The sequence below is a fragment of the Ranitomeya variabilis genome, chromosome 3 (assembly GCF_051348905.1).
Source record: "Ranitomeya variabilis isolate aRanVar5 chromosome 3, aRanVar5.hap1, whole genome shotgun sequence".
NCBI classification, from domain to species: Eukaryota; Metazoa; Chordata; class Amphibia; order Anura; family Dendrobatidae; genus Ranitomeya; species Ranitomeya variabilis.
This window is the reverse complement of record NC_135234.1, coordinates 665,541,991-665,569,535: the sequence shown is the minus strand read 5'-3', so window position 1 is coordinate 665,569,535 and position 27,545 is coordinate 665,541,991. Positions and strand designations below refer to the sequence as shown.

The following is a 27,545-nucleotide window of genomic DNA, read 5'->3' as shown; positions in this document are numbered from 1 at the left end:
TTAAATACATGTACAGTAAGCTGCACTGCACTGGTTACCGTATACATTTCAATTAACTCTATAGATATACAAGATTGTTTTATTAGTTAGTAAACTAGCTTGAGATGACAGAATTACGGTATTTAAAAGCTGATATTAAAAACACACTGCATACGGTTGCCATACGGATACGGAGGTGAGAAAAATCGCATTGTACTCGCATGGCACTCTTCCTCGTTTTCAGGAACAACATTGGACCGATTTTATTTACGCTGATAGTGTGACCCCTTAGGCCAAGACTTCCGACACTTGTATGGAAGCTAAAAATGTGTCGGCATTATAGCGATCAGCTTTAGCATCAGTGTACACTGCGTCTGAACAGTATGTTTAAACACATATATGCCAAGAAAACCTCCTGACAAAAGTTAGATGCATACATAGTGCCTCATGCACTCGATGAAAGCCGAAAATGTGTCCTTTTGGCCTTGGTCTACGTGGCATACCTTTTTTCTCCTTTGTAGGAAGAAGCAGCGGACTGCACTGAATGCAGACTGACAGAGCCATCCGTCGGAGATATACTGTACGTCAGGAGTGTAAATGTACGACTGAAGGCATAAACGCTGTATGCATAGACAGACACTTACCCTAATCTTGTGTTCCATGTGCTGCGGTGAGGTGATGGTTGAGAAGAGGGCTTGCTGGGACGGTTTCATGTTGAGAAGAGCAACGTCAGGCCGCGGGTTAATGTGATGGATGACGTGAAACTCCATAGGGGTAGGTTGTGTCGGGACTGTGCTTGAGGGAACAGTCAAATCCACTGCAAAACAAATCATCAATAATCAAATATTAAGTTCCAATCTCCAAGCATTCCCTGCTTGTTCAGAGTCTGTACAAAGCTTACTATGGGGATGTACAGCATGTTCTCACAAATACGGAGAAACAAAAAATTGCTATTGTATTATAAGGTTCTTCGATGCGGCTGACTTCCACAAGACATTGCGTCCCCACGTGCCTGCAAGCGAGCGATCGGCAGTAATTTGTGAACAAGTATGATATAGGCACATCTTCAACTACATTTATTGATTGTTTCCAATGACAAGCAACACTTCATTTTATACTATAGTTAAAGGTGAATCATAGGATTTAGGCAGCGTTTTATGCAGGTTTTGTTATGCACATTTAAAAGCTTCTTTTTACAGCACCAGTAAAAGCTATGTGGTTTCAGAAACCTCATGCACACGATTTTTTTGTTTTTGTTTTTTTTTTTTTACTAAATTTGAGAACTGTAGCATTTTTGGAATCTGCAGCATTTCAATTCTTCCAGTGTTTCTGCAGCATTTTCGGTGTGTAAAACTAACTTTATTGAACATGTACTGTAGACAAATCACACATGTAATCCGCATCCAAAAAAAACATTGCAAACTCTGCAGAAAAAAAAAAGCCATGCGTGTGAACATAGCCTAAAAATGATAGGACACTATGTAAAATGAATATGCAAATGTGCGTAAAGACTAATATTTCAACTTCGACAACATTGACATTTGTGAATGATTTCATGTTCTATTCAAGGATGTATTTTCTTTGGCGTGTCACCATTCCGGCTACAACCTGAACTAGCTGCACATTTTCCGGTTTTGTATTGCGTGAGGGGAAGCTGGGGGTATAAAAATTAAACTCGGGTTGTCTCCAGTTCAGTTATGCGATATTATTTTCTAGTGAAATAAGAGGAAAGTTAGAAAGTATTGTAGCTACTGACAAAGGACTTGGCGTACTACTACAAGTTCGAGCAGAGATTTAAGGGACTTCCCTTAGTCAATCACCAAGTCTGACAAATACTTGTCAATGGTACCTGAAAAACCAACCAACCGAGCAGAAAACCTGCAAATAACCCACCCAGACTCTGGTTTACCATTATTCATAGTGTAGTTGTAACTTTAGTAGTAATATATGAATTTCTGGTAATCAGGTCACACCTTAGTAGATGAAGCCAAAAAAGCTTGTATAAAAAAAACATACAGATTAGTATGTAAGAAATGATAAAGTAGGTAGCAGGCGCCCCCGGAAGAAGCAGGAGGCGAAACGCGCGTCGGGGTGAGGGGACGCCAGCAGCACGAGGTAATACCACCGGTTCTATACCTTATTGTATCAGCGGCCCTTTATATATATTGGTTCCTATGTGTGTACCCTATTGGGCTTTGGGTTTTGTATATTAGGTGATGTTACCACTGTGTACATCACCATTACAGATAGATGGTTTTATTTGATACCGCTATTTTTTCCTTGGAGCCATTTCAACCATTAAGCTATTGAGCCATAATCTTAAGGGTGCCTAACCACTGATATTATTTCTGACTTATGAGTATGGTATGTTAATTAATTTTTTCCGAATCTTCTGGTATCCCCTATGGTATTTATGCTTTTTAAACTTGTGATCTTTTAAATTGATATCAATAAACATATGTTTTTAATATGGGATCTCTTCTTCCTTCCCACTGGAATTATGTGGGATTAGTTTAGTATAGTGTTGTGAAGTGCCCTCTGGATTTGTTTGGACTTATATAGAGATTATAAAACATTCTGCCAAAATTCTACTAAAGACAGTAACATGCTACACTGAGATGCATCTGACTTCTTCAAATATAATTATAAATGAAGAGACCCAGGCCATGAGGTGAAGATATGATAAGGGAGCAATACGGTACATGTAGACACCAACGACAGAAGTCCCAATATAGTTGTGCAGAAACAAAAAGTTGAAAAGTTTCCCCAACTAAGACAACGCACAGAGGCCTTAGGGGCCATTGTGGAACACTGAATTCTACAACTCCTAGTATTTCATTAAAGGGGATTTCAGAGTCATACGGAGATGCCTTGGGACACTGGAGGAAAAATGGTCTAAGGGCCCACCCTTCATCCATACAAAACGTGAATGTCTACATTTAATTGGATTGTATCAGTGAACATACAGGATTTATCACGAACATTTGGAATTCCATTTTATTGCTCCACCATAAGACAGGAGGACAGAACTCTTACAAGATGTATTTGTCCCATTGACCCCCAAATTAGCTCTAAACATGGTTTTATTCTGCTGCAAACTGGGAAATCACTATTGTATCAGAGCCTGCGCCCAACTCATCATTTGTTTTTGTTTTTTTCCCTTTGGGTGGTGAGGCTCACCCTATGGGTTTTACTTTTACTTCATCTATCCACTTACAAATATCTTTGTATTAAAAGTTTTATCACATTTCCTAGTAATGCCCACATGTGGGCACATGTAAAAAGTGTGCCTATCTGAGTATCACAGGCAGTGCATGGACAGCTACGTCCGGCCTGGCGGGACCCAAACTCTTCTGACCTACCTATGTGGCTGTTGAGATCAGGTCAGGAGACCATTGCAGGTTTGGAAATTGCAATCTAGACATGTTCTGTGAAATTTGGATGTGTGAAACCTGCCTAAATTACAACACATGCCACAGTTATGTGACACAGTAATGTGCGTGCATCTTCAAGTGGATCCAGCATGTAATGTAACAGATATATTACACTTACAGCTAGATAGTTCCCATGCAGACACCTCTTTCTCCAGATTCTTGCTGCCCCATCTGAGAACACAAAGTTGGGGCAAAGGCCCTGATTACAGTGATGTATCACTTGATGGGCTTCTTTCTGTAACTTTGTTAAAATCACTGCATTATATGCTGCAGATCTGGCAGTCCTCTCAATGAAAAACTCCTTTAAGTAGTCCTCAATATTCAAGAACTTGAAAAATGCCGACGTTGCACAATTAGTTGGCATCTCTCTGCTTATACATAGTGTAGGCAAAAAGCTGTCAATCATTGATGGTGAGCGGAGTTAGACAGAGCTCATCACTGAGAAGACTAGCAGAGCTGCAGATGAAAGAAGAAACAAGGATTTTATCAAAAGTACAACAAGAAGCACCGCAAGAGATACATCACTGGAATCAGAGTTTGTGTCCCTACTTTATGCTGTCCTCAGATTGGGAAGCATAAACCTCTGATGGCTTAGCAGATGACAATTGGGCGCAGTTTGTAAGAGGAAGCAATATTTTGATTCCTAGAAAAAAATGTAACTATTGAGGAAGCAAAAATATTATTTTAAGACAAAAACAGAAAAATTTATTTTCAACATTTACTTTGTTTAATTTGTTTACAATGTATCAGAGCAGTTAAATATATGAACGTGCTGTTCAGGGTGTTTAGCTGATAGAAAATGTAATCTACTTTCCCCATCAGGTGGAAACAAAACTAGGAATATGCCAAAATTGTATATAATAGAAAAGCTCTTTTTCATCAACCTCCAGAGCTTATAATAAGTGAAAGGGGGCGTTATCAGCGCGAGACATGTAATGGCCGCTCTCTGCTCCCCTGATCTCACTGCAGAACTGTGTGTGATAACTGACATATCCGCAGTGTCATCTGAATCTCTCAAGTGCTTCGGCTTCCATCTCACAGCTAGTCAGTGCCACAATACAGGAGAGCTGTAGAGCTGCAGCAAATGTGTTTGTAAGGAGATAAAGTTCAGTTCTGCCGCTTTGTGTTCGTTACATGTCAAGCACTGGTAATGTCCCTTATATTAAAAATAAGTCCTGGAGGCAGATGAGTGTCCGGCCCATAGTCCTGAACACCTCATTTACATATAAGAAAAACATGGATTTCGCTGGAATAAGACATTGGATCTCAGATAACAAGGTATGACTTTTATTCAGCTTCCTATTTCCTACATGCCCCTATAGATGGCTTAGGAGGGTTATTCCTACTAACAGATGCCCTTTAAGAAACCGGATTTCTACCACACTTACACATGTGCCCGTGCAGAATGTCTATGGCTGCCTTCCCAAACATGGAGCTGGTATTATAAACACGCAGCACGCATTATTATCTGCAGAGAGTGCAGAGTATCTGAAGATTAACAACAGACGAGACAGGGAGAGCGGCCTGCTAGCAAGTGCCTAACCACAACCCCATCGATGCTCCTGCCCTGCACAAATGCACTTTGAACTAACTGATCTCAATCTATTTTAGTACTATGAAAACCAGTTGTGGTTACATGTACTCAGCACGGTTACTCTGATAGATGGGGTACACTGTGCCTCATTTCTAATTATTCCTCTGCATGGAGGAAGGTATGTAGATGTCACAGATACATCTGTTCATGTTTATGCAATTACATATTGTCAGCAAATAACTGCTCTCGTCTCTCCAGTGAGAACTGAAAAGCTGGTGCGTTAAAGAGGAAATGACAAGCTAAAAATAAAACAAGGTGAAGTGTTTTTATATATCCTGTTTTCTACGAGGCTGGGGTGCACTGTGTCTCTGGAGGGGTTAGGGGTGACAGAAGAATTTTAGGATGATTGAACATATGGCATTAATCTTTTGTCTATATTTAGTGATACTACTGTAATGGGATCGGTGTGCATATCTGCTGCAATCTGGAAGAGATCCATACAACACATCGATCCGCCTCTGTTCTATACTATTTTCCTCTTCTCCTTCACCAAAAACATAAAAATGACATATAATGTTTTTTATTTGCATTGTACAAGTTTGTGGGGAATCTATTTATCATGATTTTCGTGTTTTCTGTTGCATTTTCGAAAGGTTAGCATACAGAAGTAGTCTATTGCATAGAAACTTAAATGTAAACACTACTGCACATAAAATAGGGCATTTATACATAAGGCAGTTGTAAAGAGGTTGTCCCATGTCCTGTTAGGGCATAAAAAATGGCACAAAATGCTCTCCCTCCCAGGACCCCCTTCTACAAAACTGAGCAGAGTTGGACCAAACTTTGGCTGTCGTCATACATTGTCTCGGCAATCACAGACATTCTACAACCTTTTCAGCAGTTTATCTCCAGAGCTGGCGACTTTCGGTTAAAAAGATAGGTCAATTAGGCGTTAATCCCCCCTTTAAACTAATAAAACGTCTAAAGCAATTGCAGTTTTCTATCATCAAATATCTAGTTCACAACAACACTAGGATGGACCCAACAAACCACTTTGCCAACCTGTGCATTCAGCCATTATATCTGCAACATCATCAGGGATTAATATTACTACTGTAACATACATTTATCCACCATTACGTACCCAAGATAAAATCATAAACCACAATAACTGACAAATTGATGGGTAGGAAACCTCAGGTATATGGCCAAATTCACACTTCTGCGAACATCCATCAATCTTGTTGCTACTCAACTTTTGCCTCCTTTCTCTTCAACGCCAATTATTTTCGAGTCTTCATACACTTGGGTAGTCTGTATGTGACAATTACAAACACACCTTTATCCCACAAACTGATGAACCTTCACAGGGAATGGAGGCCAGTGAGGGGAATATGCTAATAAGGAGAATGAATGCTTGCATGGGTGCAATGTTTGTAAACAGTATATCTCACAATGACTAAGCCGGCTCTAATCGAAGTTTATTTTACTGTTATATTGGGGCTTTCCACTGAAACTCAATCAGCAGCTTCTTCATATCCTTCAAAAGGCTCACAAAGGACCTCCTCATCGTGAGTCATATTTCATTCTCTATCATCTGTATTTACCTATTGTTTACATTCTTCTTTTTTTTCATGGAATTTGGTAACAGAATGTAACGGGATAACCCACGGGACAAAGAGAGGATTATTCAAACTGCGACCAAATACCTGGACCCTTCGGAAACAAGACACCAGCGTTCTCCCAGTTATGGGTAACATAATTTTCATCTGAAGCTAGCATATGGCACGGCACAGCCACATCTGAAGTCTAGCTGGCAAGTAGATGGTAACCTAAGCTTACCTTCCCCCCTAACAAAGGGATGAGAATTTGTCCTTTTTTTGACTGAATTGAATGCATGTCGAGAAGGATCTCAAACCATACAAGAGCCGAGTATAACAGCACAATGGAAGAAAGCTAATGCTTTTAACTAAGGATGACGGCCTAAGAAGCGGAAAACTATCCTACATTAAGCATCTCGCAGCGCCATCATAAAGATGGCTGGGTGAAATTATATACAAGGGCATCCCTATCTATACAAGTAATGAAAATATCCAGTAAGATATGATTTGCTTTCTTGTTTTGGATGATATTTTTACTTTGTTTTAATATGGTAGTTGAAATTGTTTTGACAATGAAGTTATTAAAGTCATTTTCCAGGATCAGAATATCAATGGTCTATAGTTAGGAAAAGGCCATCAATATTAAATGGATGGGGGTCCAGCTCTCAGCATCCCCGCACCTCAGTTGCTTGCATGAAATGCAGTGCTAGTGGAAGTGCAGCATCCCCTTTAACGTTCACATCGGAGAGTCTGCCTGCACAATGTCTACATGGTAGTGGAAGTGCACGGCATTGCACCAATGGCCCATTGAAATGAATGGGACACGGCAGCAACACTCTTCACTGCTGCCTCTAAATAGATGGTGTAGAGCTAGAAAACCAGATTAGTTAAAGGGAATCTGTCAGTAGGATCAACCCTTCTAAGCCGTCTATATAGGCATGCAGATTATAGAAAGCTGAATAAAATGATACCTTGTTATCTGAAATCTGATGTCTTATTCCAGAGAAATCCACGTTTTTCTTAATATGTAAATGAGCTGTTAAGATTTATGGGCCGGACATAGATCTCCCCGAGTGTCGCGCCCAGCAGTGACGCACGTGGTTCGTGGACCCACTGCGCTGGCAATAGTGTTACAGTACGAATCTGACTCCAGAGCTTATTTTATATAAAAGGAGGCCTTACCAGTGTGAGACATGTAGATCAGGAGAGAAGACTGTCAGTCACTACATGTCTCACATAGATAATAATGCCCCCTGTGTCATGCAGATCAGTGTTCAGCCATAGATCTTAAAAGCTCATTTACCTATTAAGAAAAACATGGATTTCTTTAGAATAAAACATCAGATCGCAGATATTAAGGGATCCTTTTTTTCGGCTTCCTATTACCCACATGCCCATATAGACGGCTTAGGAGGGATGATCCTACTAGCAGATTCCCTTTAAAGTGAACACAGACACAAAGAATTAAAACAATGTGTTTGATACAGCACCACAGGGACAAACAACAAATAGCTTGCCTATGAAGGTGCTTTCACATGTGCCATTTTAATTGCCTTTTTTATGTGTTTTTTGAGGCCATGATCAGGTTTGGATCCTTTCCTTCCTTTTATTAAAATCTACTTCTAGTTTTATCTTGCAAATCAGCATAAAAATGCTCGTTAAACCGCACAAAAGGCAAAACAATTAGATTCGACTAATGAAAATCAGAGTGGAAATTTTTTCACAAAAAATCTTTCATTCTCATAACAAAATGTCCAAAGAGGTTTACAAAGGTTCATGCACACAAGGTATACTATATAGGTATTGTATGTCTTCCTGATACATGATCCATAGCCTGCTAGGGGTTAATACTGGACCATTACCATCACCCTATTATATGTTTCAATCCTTCCCTTATGCATGAACCCCTATTTCCAGTTCTAATGTTGCATCCAGAACATTGTTACCATGATTAGGATCTCTGTACGTATGCGGAATATGTAACGATAAAAGCAGCAGAATATTAATAGATTGTAAATATTGTAAGTATTCTTTGAACATTGAACCTTTATCTGATTGTGGCTAAATGTTTGTGTGTAAAACCACTTATTTCCCAGAACAGCCGCAAGACACAACTAATTCTACCTCCAGACAGCAATGGTTGCTCTCCTACTCCCTTCTTCGCTAGTTTTACAGTTCACAGCACATTGATAGCGCTAATCTTGGCATTCTGCCAAAATATGCAAATAAAAAACTATGATTATTTAATCTGCGCTCATGTTTTAACTATTTCAGAAAAAAAAAGTTATTTATTTTCCATATCATTGGGGAGCCTCGATACGATTTCATACGTTGGTGTTCTGCAGATGAATAAGGCTCTATGGCTACACTGACCATTGGATTGACTAGCCATGCCTTGACTTCGCTCACACAATCTGATTTTTCTTTGCAAGCCTCCATAACTTTGTCACCATTTTTCCTTAAACAAGAAAAATAAAAATAAACCATTAATCATTTTCATGTTAAAAGGGCCCAGTATAAATATAACCCATCTGCACATGTCAAACAGCTTGGGACACCTGCCAAAAATACTAGGTTAAGTGCCAGGTCTCTGTGCAGCCCGTGGGAACTCCTAGGCAGGGTGAGCCGGTGAGCTCTCATCTCCTCCCACCTTGGCCTCTGATTCACTGGAGGCTGCACCTTGATTGTGTAAAGATATCAAAGGTAAAAATAAAGGAGGACTGAGGAATGCACTCTCTTCTGAGAAGGAGCAGGCCATAGGTGGTGATGGTGAAGGTCGGCAATGCACTCTGAGTGTTTAGAATGGAAATAGCCTTTTATGAAGCCTTGTACAATGGTAATAACACCAGCCAAAGCAATTAACAGTTTAAAGAACGGCTGGCAGATCAGAGACCGAGAGGCTGGCAGATCAGAGACCGAGCGAATTACATGGGTTTGACCGATATTTACCTTGGTTGGTAGTCAATGTCTGATATCTCAGGCGTAGCAGAACCTGGGCATTGCTTGATAGTGCTGTCTATTTAGTTTGCACACTGATTAAACACTATTGTAAGCTCTAACATAGAAAAGATAACCATTATCGTTTTTCCTACACAGAGCTGAATACAGGTGTGGCATAAATATTTTACTACAAGGATAATATTCACACCAGGCAACCAATCTATAAATAAAGGAGATTTGTACACTACTGGTTCTTCTTAAAGTGGATCTGTCGCCATTCGTGGCATGTCTGTTTTAGTCTAACTCTATACTCTAGAGCAGTGGTTCCCAACCTTTCTGACCTTGAGAGCCACATTCAGTTCTGCAGGAGGGTCACGAGCCACATCCAGCTACAGCCCCCCCTCACAGTAGTGGCAACCAAAGACCCCAGTATGGGTATAATGATAACCAAAGCTTTTCCACACAAATCACCCCGAAGAGGAATACCAAGATCCAGGGGTTCCCACCACATTTAGCTTTCTCCCATCACGCACTCCCAACACAGTCACATCCAACTTCAAGCACCTCCTCTGACTGGTAGCATCATCCTATCTCCAGGGGACCATACTTAAATTATCTCTAAACCCCCAAGACCAGTAGATGTGTACCCAGATCTGCTCTTCTGTGCAGGGCTACTCACAAAGTTCACCATTTTGAGATGTGCTCTTCATACCAGTTTACTAAATCTGGAGCTAATGCACCAAGCTGGCAGACAGCCGCGAGCCACAATTCATGTGGCTCACGAGCTACAGGTTGGGGACCCCTGCTCTAGAGCATCAAGAGAAAAAAAAAGTCAAAAAAGTAAGAGCACAACCTCACAAAGGAAAAGACAGATGAAGGAAACAGTGATTACCGAAACGCGTAAGGACCAGCCAGGCTCCCAAACTAGCAAGGCTGTGTGAGGTCACACGCTGTTTGTGGTTCTCGCTTTGCATCCATCTCCAGGGACGCCAGAAGCCGGGATTCCCTGGCACTGCATTACACTTGTATGTTTACCTCTGTGGGTTGTACACACCTTCTTTGGCTTTTCAGATTGGACCTAACTTATTGCTTTGTATTTTTTTCTTATATCCACCCCTGAATTTTGGACAATTGGGCATTAATCGAGCAGTGATGAGTTGGGTGCATCTTCCACTTAGCACTATTATCAGTACATATTTTTCTATTTTTTACATGTTAATTTGATATTAGCTAATAGGCTTCTTTCCGCTTGGCGTGTTGATCAATTCCCAACAGCATTTTTAAAGGGATACTTAGCACATTTCTGCTGTTCCCTGGTGTCTCTTTTTAATTCAGGCTATTACAGTAATATGTTTTATCTTAACTAGCACTATCTCTTTCAGTTATCACCAAGCTAATCTAAGTGTGAAATTCACCTTATGCCTCTGTGCACTCTTTGCTCCTGTACAGTGCTTTGCCTGCCAGATTTTACCTTCTGCAATCTACATCAGTATAGCTGTCTGCGTAGTATTACAGTTTCACATAATTTTTAGCTGGCTTCTAGCATAACTGAAACAATGGGCTAGTATTTCTGTTACTATAAGTGCAATGTGTAGGTGCACATTCACACTGTGGCCATTAAGAAAACAAAACCTAGAATAAAAGAGAAGCTGAGCTGTGTTTACTGTCTACTGCAGACAGATGATATGTAGATGCTGATGTCTCTATTGATCCTTATGGCAGTAGATTATCTTCTACAACATGCATCAACAAAGCAGCATTTGCAGTTTCACATCAGTAATCTATCAGCAGACTAACAACCCAGCTCAGCTCTGCACTGACTAGTAATTACAAGCTCCATTGTGGAGTTGTGCAGGAAAGTTGAGTTCTGCTATAAACAACCTAACAATCATGTAAAAGAACACAGACAGTTATACTAATGTAAATGGCAGAAAATATAGTAGACAATTCACCGTCAGTGCTGGAGGCAGAGAACAGTTATACTCACAGGAGGCTGAGAAAGACTCCACTGAGCATCATCAATCAGAAGGACTGGAACTACAGAAGGATGGTTATAATTGCAACTGGAGAGTAAATAGAGGGGCATTCCTTTGTTGAATATTTGCAAAACGGGGCATATTAGCAGAAATAAATATTTGTGTACTTGATTTTGGGAATAACCTTATAAAGGCTCTAAAGCTCTTTTGCACAGAAATGCAAGTTTCAATTTGCAGTAACTAGAGAATAAACTTTGGTTTGTACTGTGGTTTACAGTATAAACTACTAGTGGTTAACTTGACGTACTTTTCCTGCCCTCTCAATGTAATATTTTAATTCTAGGCATTTATCATTAATACCACAGAGCAGGGTCATTTAACAAGTTACATCCTACATACACCATTAATCCCAATTGTTTACACCTGAATCCATAAGTACGAATTGTGCATAATCGTCTTGAATATCAATCCTAGTTACAGAGCTTAGGGCACGTTCACGTCTTAGTGAATGGCTCACTGGTCATATGAAACACCAATTTAAAGCAATAAAAAAAATGCAAAGCATGATAACATATTGCAATGCATGCTATTGTTAGCCGCAGGGCATACTGAATGGACAGCTACGCAGATTCCCCCACTGTGGATTCATATATTGTATTTTCTACTTTAGTAAATGCATAGGGTTAAATAAACAAATATTGCCTGTTTTGTGCCCAAAACAAAGGACAAATGGACTTTTAAAAAAGAGCACCGATGCAATGTGTTCGCTAATACTTAGCCTTACAGTTAGCAACACTTGATGCCCAGATTGGCACACAGACTCACAACCCAAAGCAGTAAAGGAAATAACACTTGCTATGAACATCTTTGTAGCAACAAGCTATAGTAAAACGGAAGCCAGATGCCAGAGAACAGTATTTCCTCATTATCCCATTCCTTGGTCTAAACATTCTCAAGACAAAATGTTAATTTGCTAAGAGAAAAGTCATGGGCGTTGGATCTCAAGGGCTTAGACTGAGGGTGGAGGGGGTTTAAGGTGCGCCTTGAATTAAATGACTAGGAAACCAGATCATTTCCACATAAAAGGACAGAAGTTGGGCGTCTGTAATCCCGTAAAGACAATTCAACAAGGAGGCTACCTTTGGGATACCTTTTCCTAATAGTTCCTTTGGAGATATGACAGGACTAACAAGACTTGGCATGTTCACCACGGTTAGTTTTTACGCACAAGTGCTGGCAGAACTCCAGTATCTTGCACTCATATTTATCCAAAATTATGAAATACTACAAGAGCTTGTGCAACTCTGTCACAAACATCCTGAGGATTTTATTAATAATACCCATGTTCAAGGTTATGGAACATGAAGGAGAACAAGTCACTGAGGGCAACCTCAAGAGTTAGTCAAGAGCTATCCTAAAACATAGGTGCAAAAAAAGAATTGTACATTAAAGAGCAAACAAGAAAAAAAGAATCAGTCTCGTGTAAGCTTTTCTTTTTTTATGGGAAAGGCAGAATTTAAATGTTGTCTTTACACCAATACAATTGGGTCCTGAGCAGCGAATCTTTGTGGTATACAGTTCACATACCGCGGCATAACTGGGCAGACTTGCCAATTAGCAGCCAGGGAAAGCTTCATAAGTAATGATTACCCTTCTTCCCATACTGTGTCCCATTCACTTTAAATAATATTTAAAAGGAAGAAAGTAGAGCGGAAGGAAAAATTCCCATGTCCTGGCAGACAGGAAGCTGTGCGCTAAGACGTGTGACAAGGCAGGAGATTAGCGGAAGTATAAATACTATGTGATTATCAACATAATTAACCTTTAAAGTGAAACTCATTATATTACATTAGACAAGCCACTCACAGAAAAATTAATCCCCTTCAAAAATTCTATTAATATTGCTAAGACTGCGTTCACAATCTGCGGTCACGCTGCAGCTGAAAACTGCCGTAGCCCTGTGCCGCTTTGGTCTCTCCCCACACAATCACCATAGTTTGTACAAAAACAGCTGTTTCATCTGCAAAACTGTGGAGCCATTAGGATCTGCCTCAAAGTCTCATCTCATACGTAATCCAGCTGTTTCCCTGCAAAAATTAAAGGATTGTGCAAGAAAATAGTGGAAAGACTGCAGGGGGCACAGGGCCGTTGTGGTTTTCAGCAACAACGTGACCTCCGGGTGTGAATGCAGTCGAAGGGTTTGTGAACACAACGTCAGCATACCAGTCGAATTTTTTACAGCAGATTTTCCACAGGTTTTTTTTTACTTTTATGTACAAAATAGAGAGTGGCTTCCAAGCCACCAGAAGAATGGGCAGGGCACAACTTTTAACAGGTGCATCTTTAGAAAAGTAGAGATGATCAAAACACTGAGTGTATGTACATTCATTTTTACACTGCAGTGCATGTGTTCATTCTTTTTAACATTTATTTCGCTCTTTATCAGGCCGGTTACAGAGTATAACAGGTTGAAGAAGACAGAGTGTACATAACCTATGGGTGACAAATATGGGGTGGTTTTGTCACAAGACTAGTTTTTTTACTGCAAAAATACAGCAGCTTTGCATATATAACATGGAAGTCAAAATAAGAAAATACTTGGAGAAATTTCAGCCCAAGATTTGCCAAGTTAAAATCAATCCATAGATCTGCATGATATGATTTGACAATATCTTTCTGAATGTCCTTTCCTGCAGAACACATCCCATTATTATTTTTCTTTTTAACATATGTGCATGGGGGCAGCCATGTAAATGCCACTTCAATAATTTATTTTACCGGTCATTTTCGTCAGTAGATATTGAAGCAGTCTGACCAACAGAGAATGCAGGTAGAGGATCACAACATTTTAACGCTGAGTATAATACAAAAATTATTATTTTTTATTCCAAATTTTCCAATTCTTAACAAATCAAGGTGAAGCAATGACTACCCCAATCTCGATACTAATTTTCTAAAAGGTGGAGAACTTCAGCCAAACCCAAGAATTTCATCTGGACTAGCTGATCATCCAATGTGTAGAAGGTTTACCAGTTTCTTCCCAATGGCAGATGTTTCAAGACAGAAGGATTGGGCGTGTCAGAATTCAAAATGCTGGATCCTTTGCTTTCACGGAAGATAAATCACTATTGTAGGCAGTTGCACATGCTTGTGGGTAGGGGGTAAGAGAAATAGCGGACAACTGAACAAGTATTTGGAGAACAGATGTCTATAGTCAGCCTTTACAGGATGAATGTTACCTCTGACTACAGGTATTACGCCATAAGATGGATGTTAAAAAATGATAGTGGAAGAGAAAAGCATTCATAAGGTGATAACGTTAGCAAAATGTTGGGGTCAACAACCAGTAAAAATCGCTTGTCCTCCTTAGGGTGTTTTGTAGAGGACACAACATCAATTGAGGACAATAATATAATCCAGCTGCTATTGCCAATCCCGCAGGGGGAAAGAATGCACCTTGCATAAATGTAGAGTAGAAAGGAGTTCTCAAGGAGATGGGACTCTCAGGCTGCACTACTTGTGATGAACAATCCAAAGGCCGATGGCTAGACAGTAAACATTTATTAGGATGTCAACGCCATTCTGGGTCGGACTGACCCCTTCATCAGGAATAATACATATTATGGAACGGAAGCAAACAGTGGTTTTAAATACCTAAAAACGACACAAACATGAAAGTGCCGCGTAGTGTGAGTGCCCCAAATAGCAACCATAAGTATGTAAAAAATACCGCTAATAAGAAATCAAAAAGAAACTCAAAACAAAACACAAATACCGTTAATAAAAACACAAACATCACAGATAAAACCAAGAGAAAATAGTTCTAGTCTATTGTCTTATTGTTAGGTGATTAATGGATTTATGACAAATCCTGGCAAAGGATAGATATGATCCATCAATCCTTGATTCCCAGGATTCTTTATTAATCCATTAATCACCTAACAATAAAGGCAACAATATACAGGATCTATTTTACTTTTATTTCTGACATTTGTATCTTATTAATAGTATTTGTGTTTTGTTTATTTAGAATTTATCTTATTAGCAGTATTTTTTGCGTCTTTATGGTTGCTGTATGGGACACTCCCATCTTGGCGGCACCTTCATTTTGGTGTGGTTTTTATATATTTAAAACCACTGTTTGCTGTGTGTCCACATGTTGTATTATTCCTAATCCAGAAACACGTTGGTTTTGTACATCCTAATAAATGTTTAGAGTATAACCATTGGCCTTTGGATGGGTCATCACTAGCAGCACAGCCAGAGTATCTCATCTCCACGAGAACTCCTTTCTTCTCTATAAGATGGATGTTTATGCCATTACAACTAACGATAAGTGCAGAGGAAGGGTCAGCTGCTTTATGTTTTTAACAGAAGTATTTCGCTAATGCACATACTGTATGTATACTACTCCAATAGGTAAGAGAACATCTTCACAATAATTCTGAATTAGAGTCCAGCTTCCAGTTTTTAAATGATTCTTTGATTACATCAGTCCAATGAGTCTTGTATATGTGGAGAGAAAATGTCATTTTGTAAGAAAGACCAATATTCTAAGTAGCATGCAACACAAACAGCAGAAATCCACTTCTACAAATATTAGTGCAAATGTCTTTTTTTAATTCCCTTTCTGACGTAAGCCCGCTGTAGCTAATATATCGCAGGCTGCTATGACATAGTGGCCATTTGCTTTACTTTACCCAGGATTCCTGGGGCGGTTGTTTGTATCTTTTATATTCTTGTGGGAATTGCTTACTCTTTTGCTTGCTGAGAACTCGAGAATGTCGTCTGTTCAAACAATGGTGCTATTTAAAACCATAAGAGTATGTCAAATGTCCCCCTCCCCGCCATAATTGAAAACATGTATATTTATAACCAAAACCAAATACTACTTAAAAAGATTTCTAAATAGCTGGATTTTCTTGACTATGGTATTGGGCGTCATGTCAAAAGAATGTTTATACCATGCAAAAATACAAAACATACACACATACCGGGCGTATTGTTACCGACAGTGATTAAATACGCCTCATTATGTACATACTGTAATATTACACTGAGCCACAAAATAAACAAATATGGGCTAATGCATTTCTAAGATGGTTTAATAGCAGCATATGTCATTGTGACACAATATAAGGAGTCATATACACAACATCTCACATGAAGCCACAATAGGGGCTTCCATAAAGTGGCATATGGCGGCCGATGATGTCTATTCTTTAGCCACCAATTTCACGCAGAGGCAAGTAAATGCCTTTTTCATCCCATACAAATCCAACAGAAAAGAAGATTATATCATCCATTCAACTCCTTATGGATGAAAAAAAAAACTTGCAAAAACGTTGGAAATCCACTGAAAGAAGTGACATGCTGCAGTTCAGTTTACAAAAATGCTGCAGTTTTTCAAATCAGTCAGAAAAAAAACAATGCGTGTGCATGAGATTTCTGAAATCTCATAGCTTTTGCTGGTACTTTTAATGCAGCTTAAAATTTGCATTAAAAAAAATCCACGGCAAAAACCCAACGTGTGAACATAACCTTATTTAGGAAGATATTTTCTTCTACAAGCATTGCTCCTAGGGAAGAATATCAATCATTATGTACAAGGAGTTTGTATGACAGTACACGAAGGTTTTACAGACCATGATAATACGTTGTACAAGCGTTATGAACAGGACTATGCCATGTGCATGAGCCATAACCCTTTAAATTACTAAATACAGTCCATAGAATAGAAAGAAAAACTAACAAATTATGCACCAACAATGAAACCAAGGACGGACGATGGTATAACTTAAGGCACCCGTGAATATTGTTTACACTTGGAGTAATGTCGGTCTAACCCGCTAATATTAGTGGATTTGGCCGACATAGTGAGCATGGGCGCCTCCTGACTCTTCCACTCTTCCCCAAGAGTTGATGTCAAAAGAGGTAAGCATCCGGCATGCCCGATTTTGGACTGCTAATACTTTTGTTCTAGCCAGATGTCTGGCAACGGCCCCTCTCTTAGCGAACATAGAAGTGTTCGGTAAAATGAGTGCTTCTTTGTATGGAGGAGTTGGGAGAGATAGCTGCCAGCTGAATGGTTGACCAACAGATATCTATTGTGTATTGAGAGACAAACAATATTTTGATGGGTCTTTGGTAAGTTCACCTTGGTATTGTACTGCATTGTCTAGTCTTTGTGGCTGGTCAATGAAGCGCAAAGGTCTAGACTCTAGTCCAATGTGATACTATGATGCCACCTGCACAAGTCTAAGGATGTGTTCCTCAGCTGGGAATCATACACAGGGATACCATTTTGTCCTGGCACTCACTCACGGTCCTCCACACATTCTGCACCATTATAAATTGCTTTCTTTGTGTGGTCATTCTTAGTCACTCAGGTTCAGGTCTGGACCTTACGGTACTTCACATCAGGTATCATTAGGTGTCCCAGCTCCAGAAGCTTCAGCTTCCCCAATAATAATGTGATATTTCGCACAAATAATACTTCGTATAAAACCACGAGTGGAGATGGCAGGACTGTGCCATGCCAGACAGGAGCCTGAAATTAAACTAAACTGAAAAAAATTACCTGGATTGTAAGTTGGTATGCATGCAAAATAAGAGAAGATTCATACTGAACATTAAACAGACAACACCTAACACAGAAACAAAATGAACATATACTCTGCTGTAAGGAAATAAGTAACAGTAATAGTGCGAACCAACAAATAGGGTACTTAGTTAACACTGTTTTTAATCAAAAAAGGGCAAAAGCCATTCCACCAGCGTCAAGGTGTACCCAAATTCGGGATGGTCCTAACCTCTAGTATTAAAACCTTACCATGTGTCATAATGACGTCAGTGTGAATAAAGGCTGTGCATGACCGAATCCCAAATATGGTAAGGTTTTAATACTAGAGGTTAGGACCAACCCGAATTTGGAACACCTTGACGCTGGTCGGATGGCTTTTATCTTTTTTTATCAAAAATGGTGTTAGCTAAGTACCCTATTTATTTATATGCACTATTGCCGTTACTTATTTACTTACAGCAGGGAATATGTACATTTTGTTTCTTTCTTAGGAGCCTGGAATGAGTAAAAGTTCTAGAAGTGACTTAATTCCTAAGTAGGGGAAATTGTTATTTTATTGCAGATCTACTAGTCATTACCAAAGCAAAAGCTAACTTTCAAGGGGCACTGGCTCACCTTAGGGAGACCAGCTGAATGTGGACCTTTGTTAGCAATGCTCAGAGGGAAAAATACCATGCAAATTCGCTCTCCAGGGGAAAAAAACTACATTGCAAGTGCTACCTATTGAGGTTTAGTAGTTCCCAATAAGTCAATGTAGGAGACTTATTGCAAGGCTCCTTGTTGAGCTAAGGAGCTTCTGTAGGTGGAATTTGCATGACAATTCCTTCCTTCTGAACAGAGCTAATCTGCAATGTAAAGGTACCGTCACACTAAACGATATCGCTAGCGATCCGTGACGTTGCAGCGTCCTGGCTAGCGATATCGTTTAGTTTGACACGCAGCAGCGATCAGGATCCTGCTGTGATGTCGCTGGTCGCTGAATAAAGTCCAGAACTTTATTTGGTCGTCCGATCGCCGTGTATCGTTGTGTTTGACACCAAAAGCAACGATACCAGCGATATTTTACACTGGTAACCAGGGTAAACATCGGGTTACTAAGCGCAGGGCCGCGCTTAGTAACCCGATGTTTACCCTGGTTACCAGCGTAAAAGTAAAAAAAACAAACAGTACATGCTCACCTGCGCGTCCCCTGCCGTCCGCTTCCTGCTCTGACTGATCGCCGGCCCTAAAGTGAAAGTGAAAGCAGAGCGGTGACGTCACCGCTCTGCTGTTAGGGCCGGCGCTCAGTCATTGCAGGAAGTGGACGCCGGGGGACGCATGTAAGTATGTACTGTTTGTTTTTTTTACTTTTACGCTGGTAACCAGGGTAAACATCGGGTTACTAAGCGCGGCCCTGCGCTTAGCAACCCGATGTTTACCCTGGTTACCCGGGGACCTCGGCATCGTTGGTCGCTGGAGAGCGGTCTGTGTGACAGCTCTCCAGCGATCAAACAGCGACGCTGCAGCGATCGCCATCGTTGTCGCTATCGCTGCAGCGTCGCTTAATGTGACGGTACCTTAAGAGGCGGTGACATTACCTATGCTTTTGACCTCGCCTCCTTTTCTCAGTTTCCTTGTTTTAGGGAATGAACTCTCCTGACTATTGTACACAACCTAACAGATAGGATGAATTTGTTCCTGGGTCATAAGACACTTTTTCATTTTGGAGATGGTGGGGAGGGGGTGATCTGCCTTCTGCATCTTGAATTCTATTTATGTGTTTCCTGTCCCCCACCCCTCCAGGCCAGATCAGATTTCCTCTAGCAGTATCAATAGTCAGAGGATCACACAGGCTAACCAGTTTGGCCTTTACATTACTTCCTTTAACGCTTTCAGAAGTGAAAAAGGCCAGAAAGACATTGCAAGAAGAGCTGTTTCCTGACTGACCTGACTTAAAATAAGAAGTATCTAACATAATGCAAACTTTAATCACTACATACAAAAAATACAAGCATACCGGCTTGATCTCCACGTTCACGTCAAGAATAAAAAAAAAACCAAGTAAGAAGCCTTCTAATGGTGGGACATCACTCACAAGCCGATAACACTGCAATTCAATGCTTTCATCTTAATTCAAAACCATATAAATGTCCCGCAATACAAAGCAAGCATTAATGCCCTATAACTGCAGAACTATTCTGGGAGAGCACTGACAATTTTGGTATATCAAATGTTCACTGACACCAAGGTGAAAATTAAACTTTTATGCAGAGCTGGTCATATATCTTGCAGCAAATGCATCTCCTTTGAGGCCTAACCTTTCACTAGACCATACGGTAGCACTTAATCTGTCGAGCCTAGGGCAAATACCAAACATCATTCAATATGGCCAGGCAGTGACCACACTATCCTTTTCAAACAAAAGACAGATGCTCAAAACGTTAGCAAATAGGCTGCCAAGTAATGCATTTACGATATGACAGTATTATCTGTGTTAAAGCAGTTCTTCATTTCTATACTAAACCGTTTTATAGAGATAAGCACATGGTGCACTGAAACTTCGGACTCTCAACTTCAGTTATTACCCTTATTGCACTATGTTTGTTGACATCATAAAGTTTGTGAAAAAAAAAAAAACATATGCTCACTTGAACAAACTTTATATTAAATCCAGAAGGTCCTAAGAAATTTACCGTAAGCGGAAACTGAAGAAAACATTAGCTCAAATACTAAAGGAAAGCCTAAAATCTGATATCAATGGACCTAGAGTATTATTCCCAAAATAACAAGCAACCCCTTATCCGTAGGATAGGGAATAATTTGCTAATTGCTGGAGTCCCAAATAGAATGGTAAGTCTGGAACCCTGAGAACGAGCCCTGTAGAGTACGGTCTTGAATGGAGCAGATGTGTGCATGCTTGGCTTCCGCTTGACTTATTATCGATGGATCTGACAAAGAAAGTTGAGTATAGCGCTTGACTATTTCCGGCAGTCCCATTAATAGTGAATGAAACCAAGGAAGAACGTGTGCACCACTGCTCCATTAAAGACAAGGCTGAAAAGCCCTGTTTTCGTGGTTCCAGAGACCCGGTCTCAGAATGACTGTTGGTCCCAGTAGTCAGACCCCTAGAGTTCAGCAAGTTATCTCCTACTCTATGAATAGGGAGTTACTTGCAATTTGGGAATAACCATTTCATTGATGTGCATTTAATTTTCAGCACTTTAGATAGTTATTGTAAGAGCTCACAATGTACAGGAAATTCCCAATCAGTAGGTCTTTGGAGTGTTGGAAGAAACCAGAGAACCTGGGGGAAACCCACGGAAACACGCGGAGGAGATAAAAACATGATGTCATCAGATAACACCTTTGAAAGCTACACAAAAAGATGAAGAAAAGACAGTCTAGAATTGAGAGTTGTCAGATACTGTTACTATTGTGAAAAGGTAGAGCGTATGGCTGTCACACAATAGAAGAGATGTGGAATCTCCAGACTCCTATTACAGACCTGTCATAGCATATGGGGCACTACTGGATAGGGAATACCCTGGTCAGAAGAACAGAAGAGTGACGACTTGTGCAGTCAGTGATGTTATTGTGCCCAAGGTATGAACGTGTAGGAGACATCAACAGAGTAACATCACGACTACAATACATGACCTCCTCAACTGAAGATGTGCACTCCTGTGCCTAATCCAGTAGTTTAAGAAATGCTCATAGTATGCCACCTAGATAAGGCAATCATCGACAACTGAATTTTAACTTGATTCTCCAAATTAGCTCATTTCCAAAAAGGAAAACACCTAAAGGGTAACAACAGCTACATACAAACCGGATTATTGCAAAATAAAACATGCAAACCAAAAATATCCCATTCAAATGGTATCTGTGTAAAGAGCCAAGTGTGAGAAATAAGCCATATTGTAGGTCACTCAGGTTATGCGAGCATGCCTCTGTGACCAGAAATCCTACCTTACAGTGAATCAAAAAATATCCTCCCTTCTGCTATTAGATACACAAAAATCCGGCAGACTCTTCATCTCTGCTAGTGACCGTGCATGCCTTCTCCTCCCATCTCATCTGAGAGTTTGGATGTTTTTGAAAGACGCGTTCCCATGCTTTCATTAATGAGAGGTAACACCTACTAAAAATGGGACATTGCCTTAGGCGTCTCTAAGCACCCTACGCAGGTCCAGCCCATGCCATCTCTCTGGCTAGACAAGACTAGCAAGGAGAGAATCCGCCTGGCCTTTGCCTTGGAATGAAACAAGAAAAAAAAAAATAGGTGCTTGGGTAAAGCAGAGATTTCCTGATTAACAAGCTCTTCAAGAAAGGAATAAAGTAACTTCCAATTCTGATTCCAATTATATTTTACTAACTTAAATATGGAAAGAGGCGTAACCTCAGAGCAAAAGAGAGACGTGTAATCACGTGCCATCTGACTAAGTTCTTTTAGTATATGCTTGTACTCCCCATAATATAACAATCCTGCAGCATCTTTCCTAATATCTGTGTTGTGCTTTTCCTCTCTTCCTCCTAGAAATGTTTTAAGACAATGACAACTGGGTGTTTCCGTTCCCCTTGTCAAATAGACGTGTCCTACACCATTTGGAGTCAGAAGCACTGGTTGGACAGTGTCAGACTGGGCAGAGAAAAGCCCCCAACTGGTAACACCAAGTTGTTAATTTATACATAAATGTCCATTCACAAAACTCCACAATGGTGGAATACAATTTTCTAGCACAGAAATGTCAGGGGACCTGACCGATCCCCTTCAAAATCTTATGGATGCTATATAGCAGCATCAAGTTACAAGCATTGGGCAAGTAATGCCTTTGGATATTTGCATGTATGAATATGGATTGGAAACGCTAAAACCCAAAATGAACATTCAAATAAAACAAGACATCACCACTACGCTGATAACGTACAAGAATACTACAACTAAAGAAATAGGATTCTTAATTCTTCGGTGACTGCAATGTTTAAAAAATATAAAGCCATCCATAAGTTCTTACCTGCAATAAACAAATTGTGCCAGCAAATATAACAGTGAGGACTTTCACCTGCACGTATTGTACAATAAATGTAGCAGACCCATTGGTAATTGCCATAGTCTCATGTGCCGGAGTACGGTCTTCCGCTCAGTAGAACGTCGATATCAGTGACCTACACAGAAGTTCGCTCCAAACAGACCTTGAGAAAGCAAAATTAGAAACAGGAGAGCTATATTACCCAGGTACATAATTTACCAAAGATAAACTTCCCGTAGGTAAGGAGGATGCTGATAATGATGTCTATCTAGCTTATGTAACTTATTTACTACTAATCGCTAACATATTGCACAGTATGGCCTGCTGAGATATCAACATCAGGAAAACCTGGTTAAAAGAAAAACTGCTAATATCAGACTAGGCTTATGTTAAAAAAAAAAAGTTTGCCTCTCAGTCTGGAATGTCAACTTGGATAAAGCTGGGCTGCTCCATAATAATGCTCAAAATAATGTGACTACTCTGAATTATAGGCCTCCCAGAATCAGTGTCATAAAACATCCAACCTTCAGATGGTTTTCCACTTTAAAAAAAAATGTAAGGGTATGTGCTCATAATGTGGAAGTAGCAGCGCTTTGGACCCGACATGTTCGCTGCCTCCAAATCGCTGCCTTCTATTGAAAGCAGGTAAATTCACATGCGTTCACTGAACAATGCGGATTCACGGTGTCCAATACATTCTATTGGTGACATTTCTGGTTCGGAGACACTAGAGAAGAGCAGACAAGTTGACATTCTGCGGTCCTGAAAGACGTGCCGCATGCGAGTTTCCACGGGTGATCTGCAGGTGCACATACATGCATAGTGGACATAGGTTTTCTTGAAATCCCATCTCCTATGCTGTAACATCTGACCGCTGTGGTTTTGACACTACATAAATCTGCAGCAGTTTCTGATTGTGGGCACGTACCCTTAAAAGAGAAGGTTAGCACTCGATGTTGTAGGAGATGTGCTGTAAATAAAAAGTGTAAAAACAGCACACTGGTGAAAGTGTTCAATTGCTGATAATACGGTCTCCAATTGAACACTTTTTGGAAAGTGCTGCTTTTCACTTTTTGATTTTCACTTAAAAAAAATGATCATTAGAAGTAGTTAACATAAAAATATATATTTCTTTTTTACTATGGGCCTAAGCGACAGGTATTTGCTAACTACCTGCCTGTTCTTCCTGCTGCCAATCTCTCCAGACGGCGATTCTGTGGCTGTTACGGACATCACGCCGGCAGAGCAGCTGCTTCCCTTATGCTCTGCTCTGTGAACGGGACGTCACAGGCGGCATCATGCTGATCCCGTTTAACCGCAGGAAGTCGACTGTCAATTAGCATGAAGCGGCATTCACACCCCATCCACAGAGTAGAAGAGTAAGAGCTGCTCTGTAGACCTGGAGCAGCAGAATGTCCAGCAGGAGAGGTCTGTGACCTCTGAGTCAGTGCAGGGTAGAACAAGCAGGTGCCTGTTAATTCTTAGGCCCATAGTGAAAAAAATATATAAAATAGTCCCGGAAAATCCTTTAAAATATATATCAGCACTGGTTCTAGCAGCTCTACTTCTTCGTTGTGTTTGCTCGACTTCTGCTTCATTCATTCCCTATGGAACTGATGAATTGCGCTTGGCCATTTCTAGCAGTCCCATTGATAATGTATGGAGCAAAGGTTGAGCATGTACTCCTCTGCTCCACTCAAGATTGAGCTACAGATCCTGTTTTTTGGGGAATAACACTATCCATTCAAATAAGCCAGTTAACCATCCCCTCCACACACACATCAACTGTACCATGTACCAACATAAGAATATCATTCCTGTGCTGAACCCAAACTGGAATCCGTGCCAGTATCTTCAAATCAGGACACCTTTTCTAGCACAAATATACCAGTGAGGCTGGTTTCACATTTGCGGACGAGGGCTTTGCGGGGAGCTGCGTAGTTCCTCAGTTAAGCCCCGCCCACTGCCGCACCTCTTCCTTCAGCTCCGCCTACATCGGCATGCGTCCTGTGTACCCTATCTATAACACTGGGTACACAGGCCATGCGGATGTATGCGGATGCCTCCGCATGCAAAGTTTTGACGCTGCACCGACTGCAACAAAATGCAACATGTTGCGTTTGACGCAGCATCAAAACGACGCATGCGGAGGCATCGGCATACATCCGCATGGCCTGCGTACCCAATGTTAAAGTTAGGGTATGCAGGACGCATGCTGACGTAGGCGGAACTATGTAGCCCTCCGCAAATCCCTCGTCCGCAAATGTGAAACCAGCCTAAGTTGTACGTAACAATGGTATTTTTTTCTTTCAAGTGGACAATCCATGTTAAGGCTGCATGTGAAACTGGACGTAGGACCAGTGCTCATGTATTCTAATGAGGCAATATGCCTTAATATAAGCATCTTAGTAAGTGGGATATATTTACGGTATGTGTTAACACATCTGAATATATTTATAAAGTAGACGATCCTTTTTAGACCATAACGCTATCGCAGATTGGTCTCCACTCCGTCTATATACACACTGTCCATCCAAGCTGACCTACCATCACTAAGCTCTACAAGCTCTACAAGCTCTACATGTGCAATGCTGTGGGCACATGACTGACAACAATGAACCTATAAGAAAGAGTAGACACTCAGGTATCAGGATGCATATATTGGTAGAGGAAAATAGAGGACTCCTACCCACAGTGGCACTCTTCAGGAGGGAAGATACCTCTTTTTTACCCATCTCCCGCAATCTCTCTTTGCTTCTGAATTTTCCTCTTTTGGAAATTATGTATACATCTGCATTATTAAAATGGCCAAACATTTCCAGAAATTGTCTGATACCTGCAAATTACCGGTATCTGCCGCCATTTAAATTATTTAATATACCATACCTCTATTTAGAAGTAGTCTCTCATTGTGATAAAAGTATAAAGCTCTGGCAAAAATTAAGAGGCCACTGCAAAATTTCCAGTTTGTCTGATTTTTCTCTTTATAGGTATATTTTTGAGTAAAATATAATTTTTCATTTATTCTATAAACTTCTGACAACATGTCTCCAAATTTCCAAGCAATAAATTTTGTATTTTTTTTCCGAAAAGGTGAAATGGTCAAAATTACAAAAAAAAAACCAGTGCTTTAAAGGGAACCTGTCACCCGTCACCCCCCCCCCCCCCCCAGTCGTTTCAAACTAAAAGAGCCACGTTGTGCAGCAGTAATGCTGCATTCTGACAAGGTGGCTCTTTTAGTTCTGGGTGCTGTAACTTGAGAAATAATCAGTTTTATAATTTGTCTGAAGTACCTGCTCCTCAGTCAAGTGGGCCAGCGTTTCCCCCCTGCTTCAGACAGCACACAGCTGTCACTCACATCTTCTTGGCACCGCCTCCTCATCACCGCTGTTTTCAAAAGTAGCCGGCACCTGCGCTCTTTTCCCCAGCCTGGTGCAGGCGCAGTGAGCGCTGCCCGTCTTTCCTCATATGCAGTCCAGCTGACTGCGCCTGCCCAGCCGCCCTGCCTGTGAATCCCAGCCCCGCAATGTGAATAAATCATAAGTCACTGCGGGGCTGGGAATCACAAGCAGGGCGGCCGCGCAGGCGGAGTCAGCTGGACTGCATATGAGGAAAGACGGCCAGCGTTCACTGCGCCTGCATCAGGCAGGGGATAAGAGCGCAGGCCCCGGATACTTTTTAAAATAGCGGTGAGGAGGAGGCGGCGCCCGGCGCCAAGAAGATGTGAGTGACAGCTGTGTGCTGTCTGAAGCAGGGGGGAAACGCCGGCCCACTTGACTGAGGAGCAGGTATTTCAGACAAATTATAAAACTGATTATTTCTCAAGTTACAGCACCCAGAACTAAAAGAGCCACCTTGTCAGAATGCAGCATTACTGCTGCACAACGTGGCTCTTTTAGTTTGAAACGACTGGGGGGGGGGGGGTGACAGGTTCCCTTTAAGGGCTTGTTCACACGATCCTTTTTTCGCTGCGGATTTTTCAGGTCCTGATTTGTGAAAACCGCAGTGCAAAACCTGCAGTGGTTTTCACTGCGGTTTTCTATCCTTTTTCTACTGCGGATTCCACTGCGGGTTTCCAGCTGCATTTTCCTATTGGTGCAGGTGGAAACCCGCTGCGGAATCCGCAGAAAGAATTGACATGGTACTTCTTTTTTCCGCAGAAAATCAGCGCGGATTTTCCAGCGGAAAAAAGGAACGTGGGAACAGCGTTTTTTTTTTCCATAGGGTAACATTGTACTGTACCCTGCATGGAAAAAGGATGCGGATCCGCAGCTGCAAATCCGCTGCGGATCCGCAGCAAAAACCGCATCGTGTGAACATAGCCTAAGTCCTCAAATAATGCAAAGCAAACAAGTTCATAATCATTTAGAATCAACAATACTAATGTTTTAACTCAGGAAGAGTTCAGAAATCAATATTTTGTGGAATAACCATGATTTTTAATCACATCTTTCATGCGTCTTGGCATGATTGCCACCAGTCTTTCACA

General features: G+C 40.8%; 1 protein-coding gene across 4 annotated transcripts in view; it reads right to left on the bottom strand.

The window, feature by feature from the left end:
- The window catches only part of HDAC7 (histone deacetylase 7), a 498,490-nt gene that overhangs the window by 63,075 nt on the left and 407,870 nt on the right, over window positions 1-27,545 (bottom strand). For all 4 annotated transcript variants that reach the window (XM_077297893.1, XM_077297894.1, XM_077297891.1 and 1 more), the window contains one exon: window positions 624-796. In XM_077297893.1, the coding sequence (XP_077154008.1) occupies window positions 624-749 (126 nt within the window). In that variant the 5' untranslated portion in view covers window positions 750-796. The remainder of the gene's footprint in view (window positions 1-623; window positions 797-27,545) is intronic.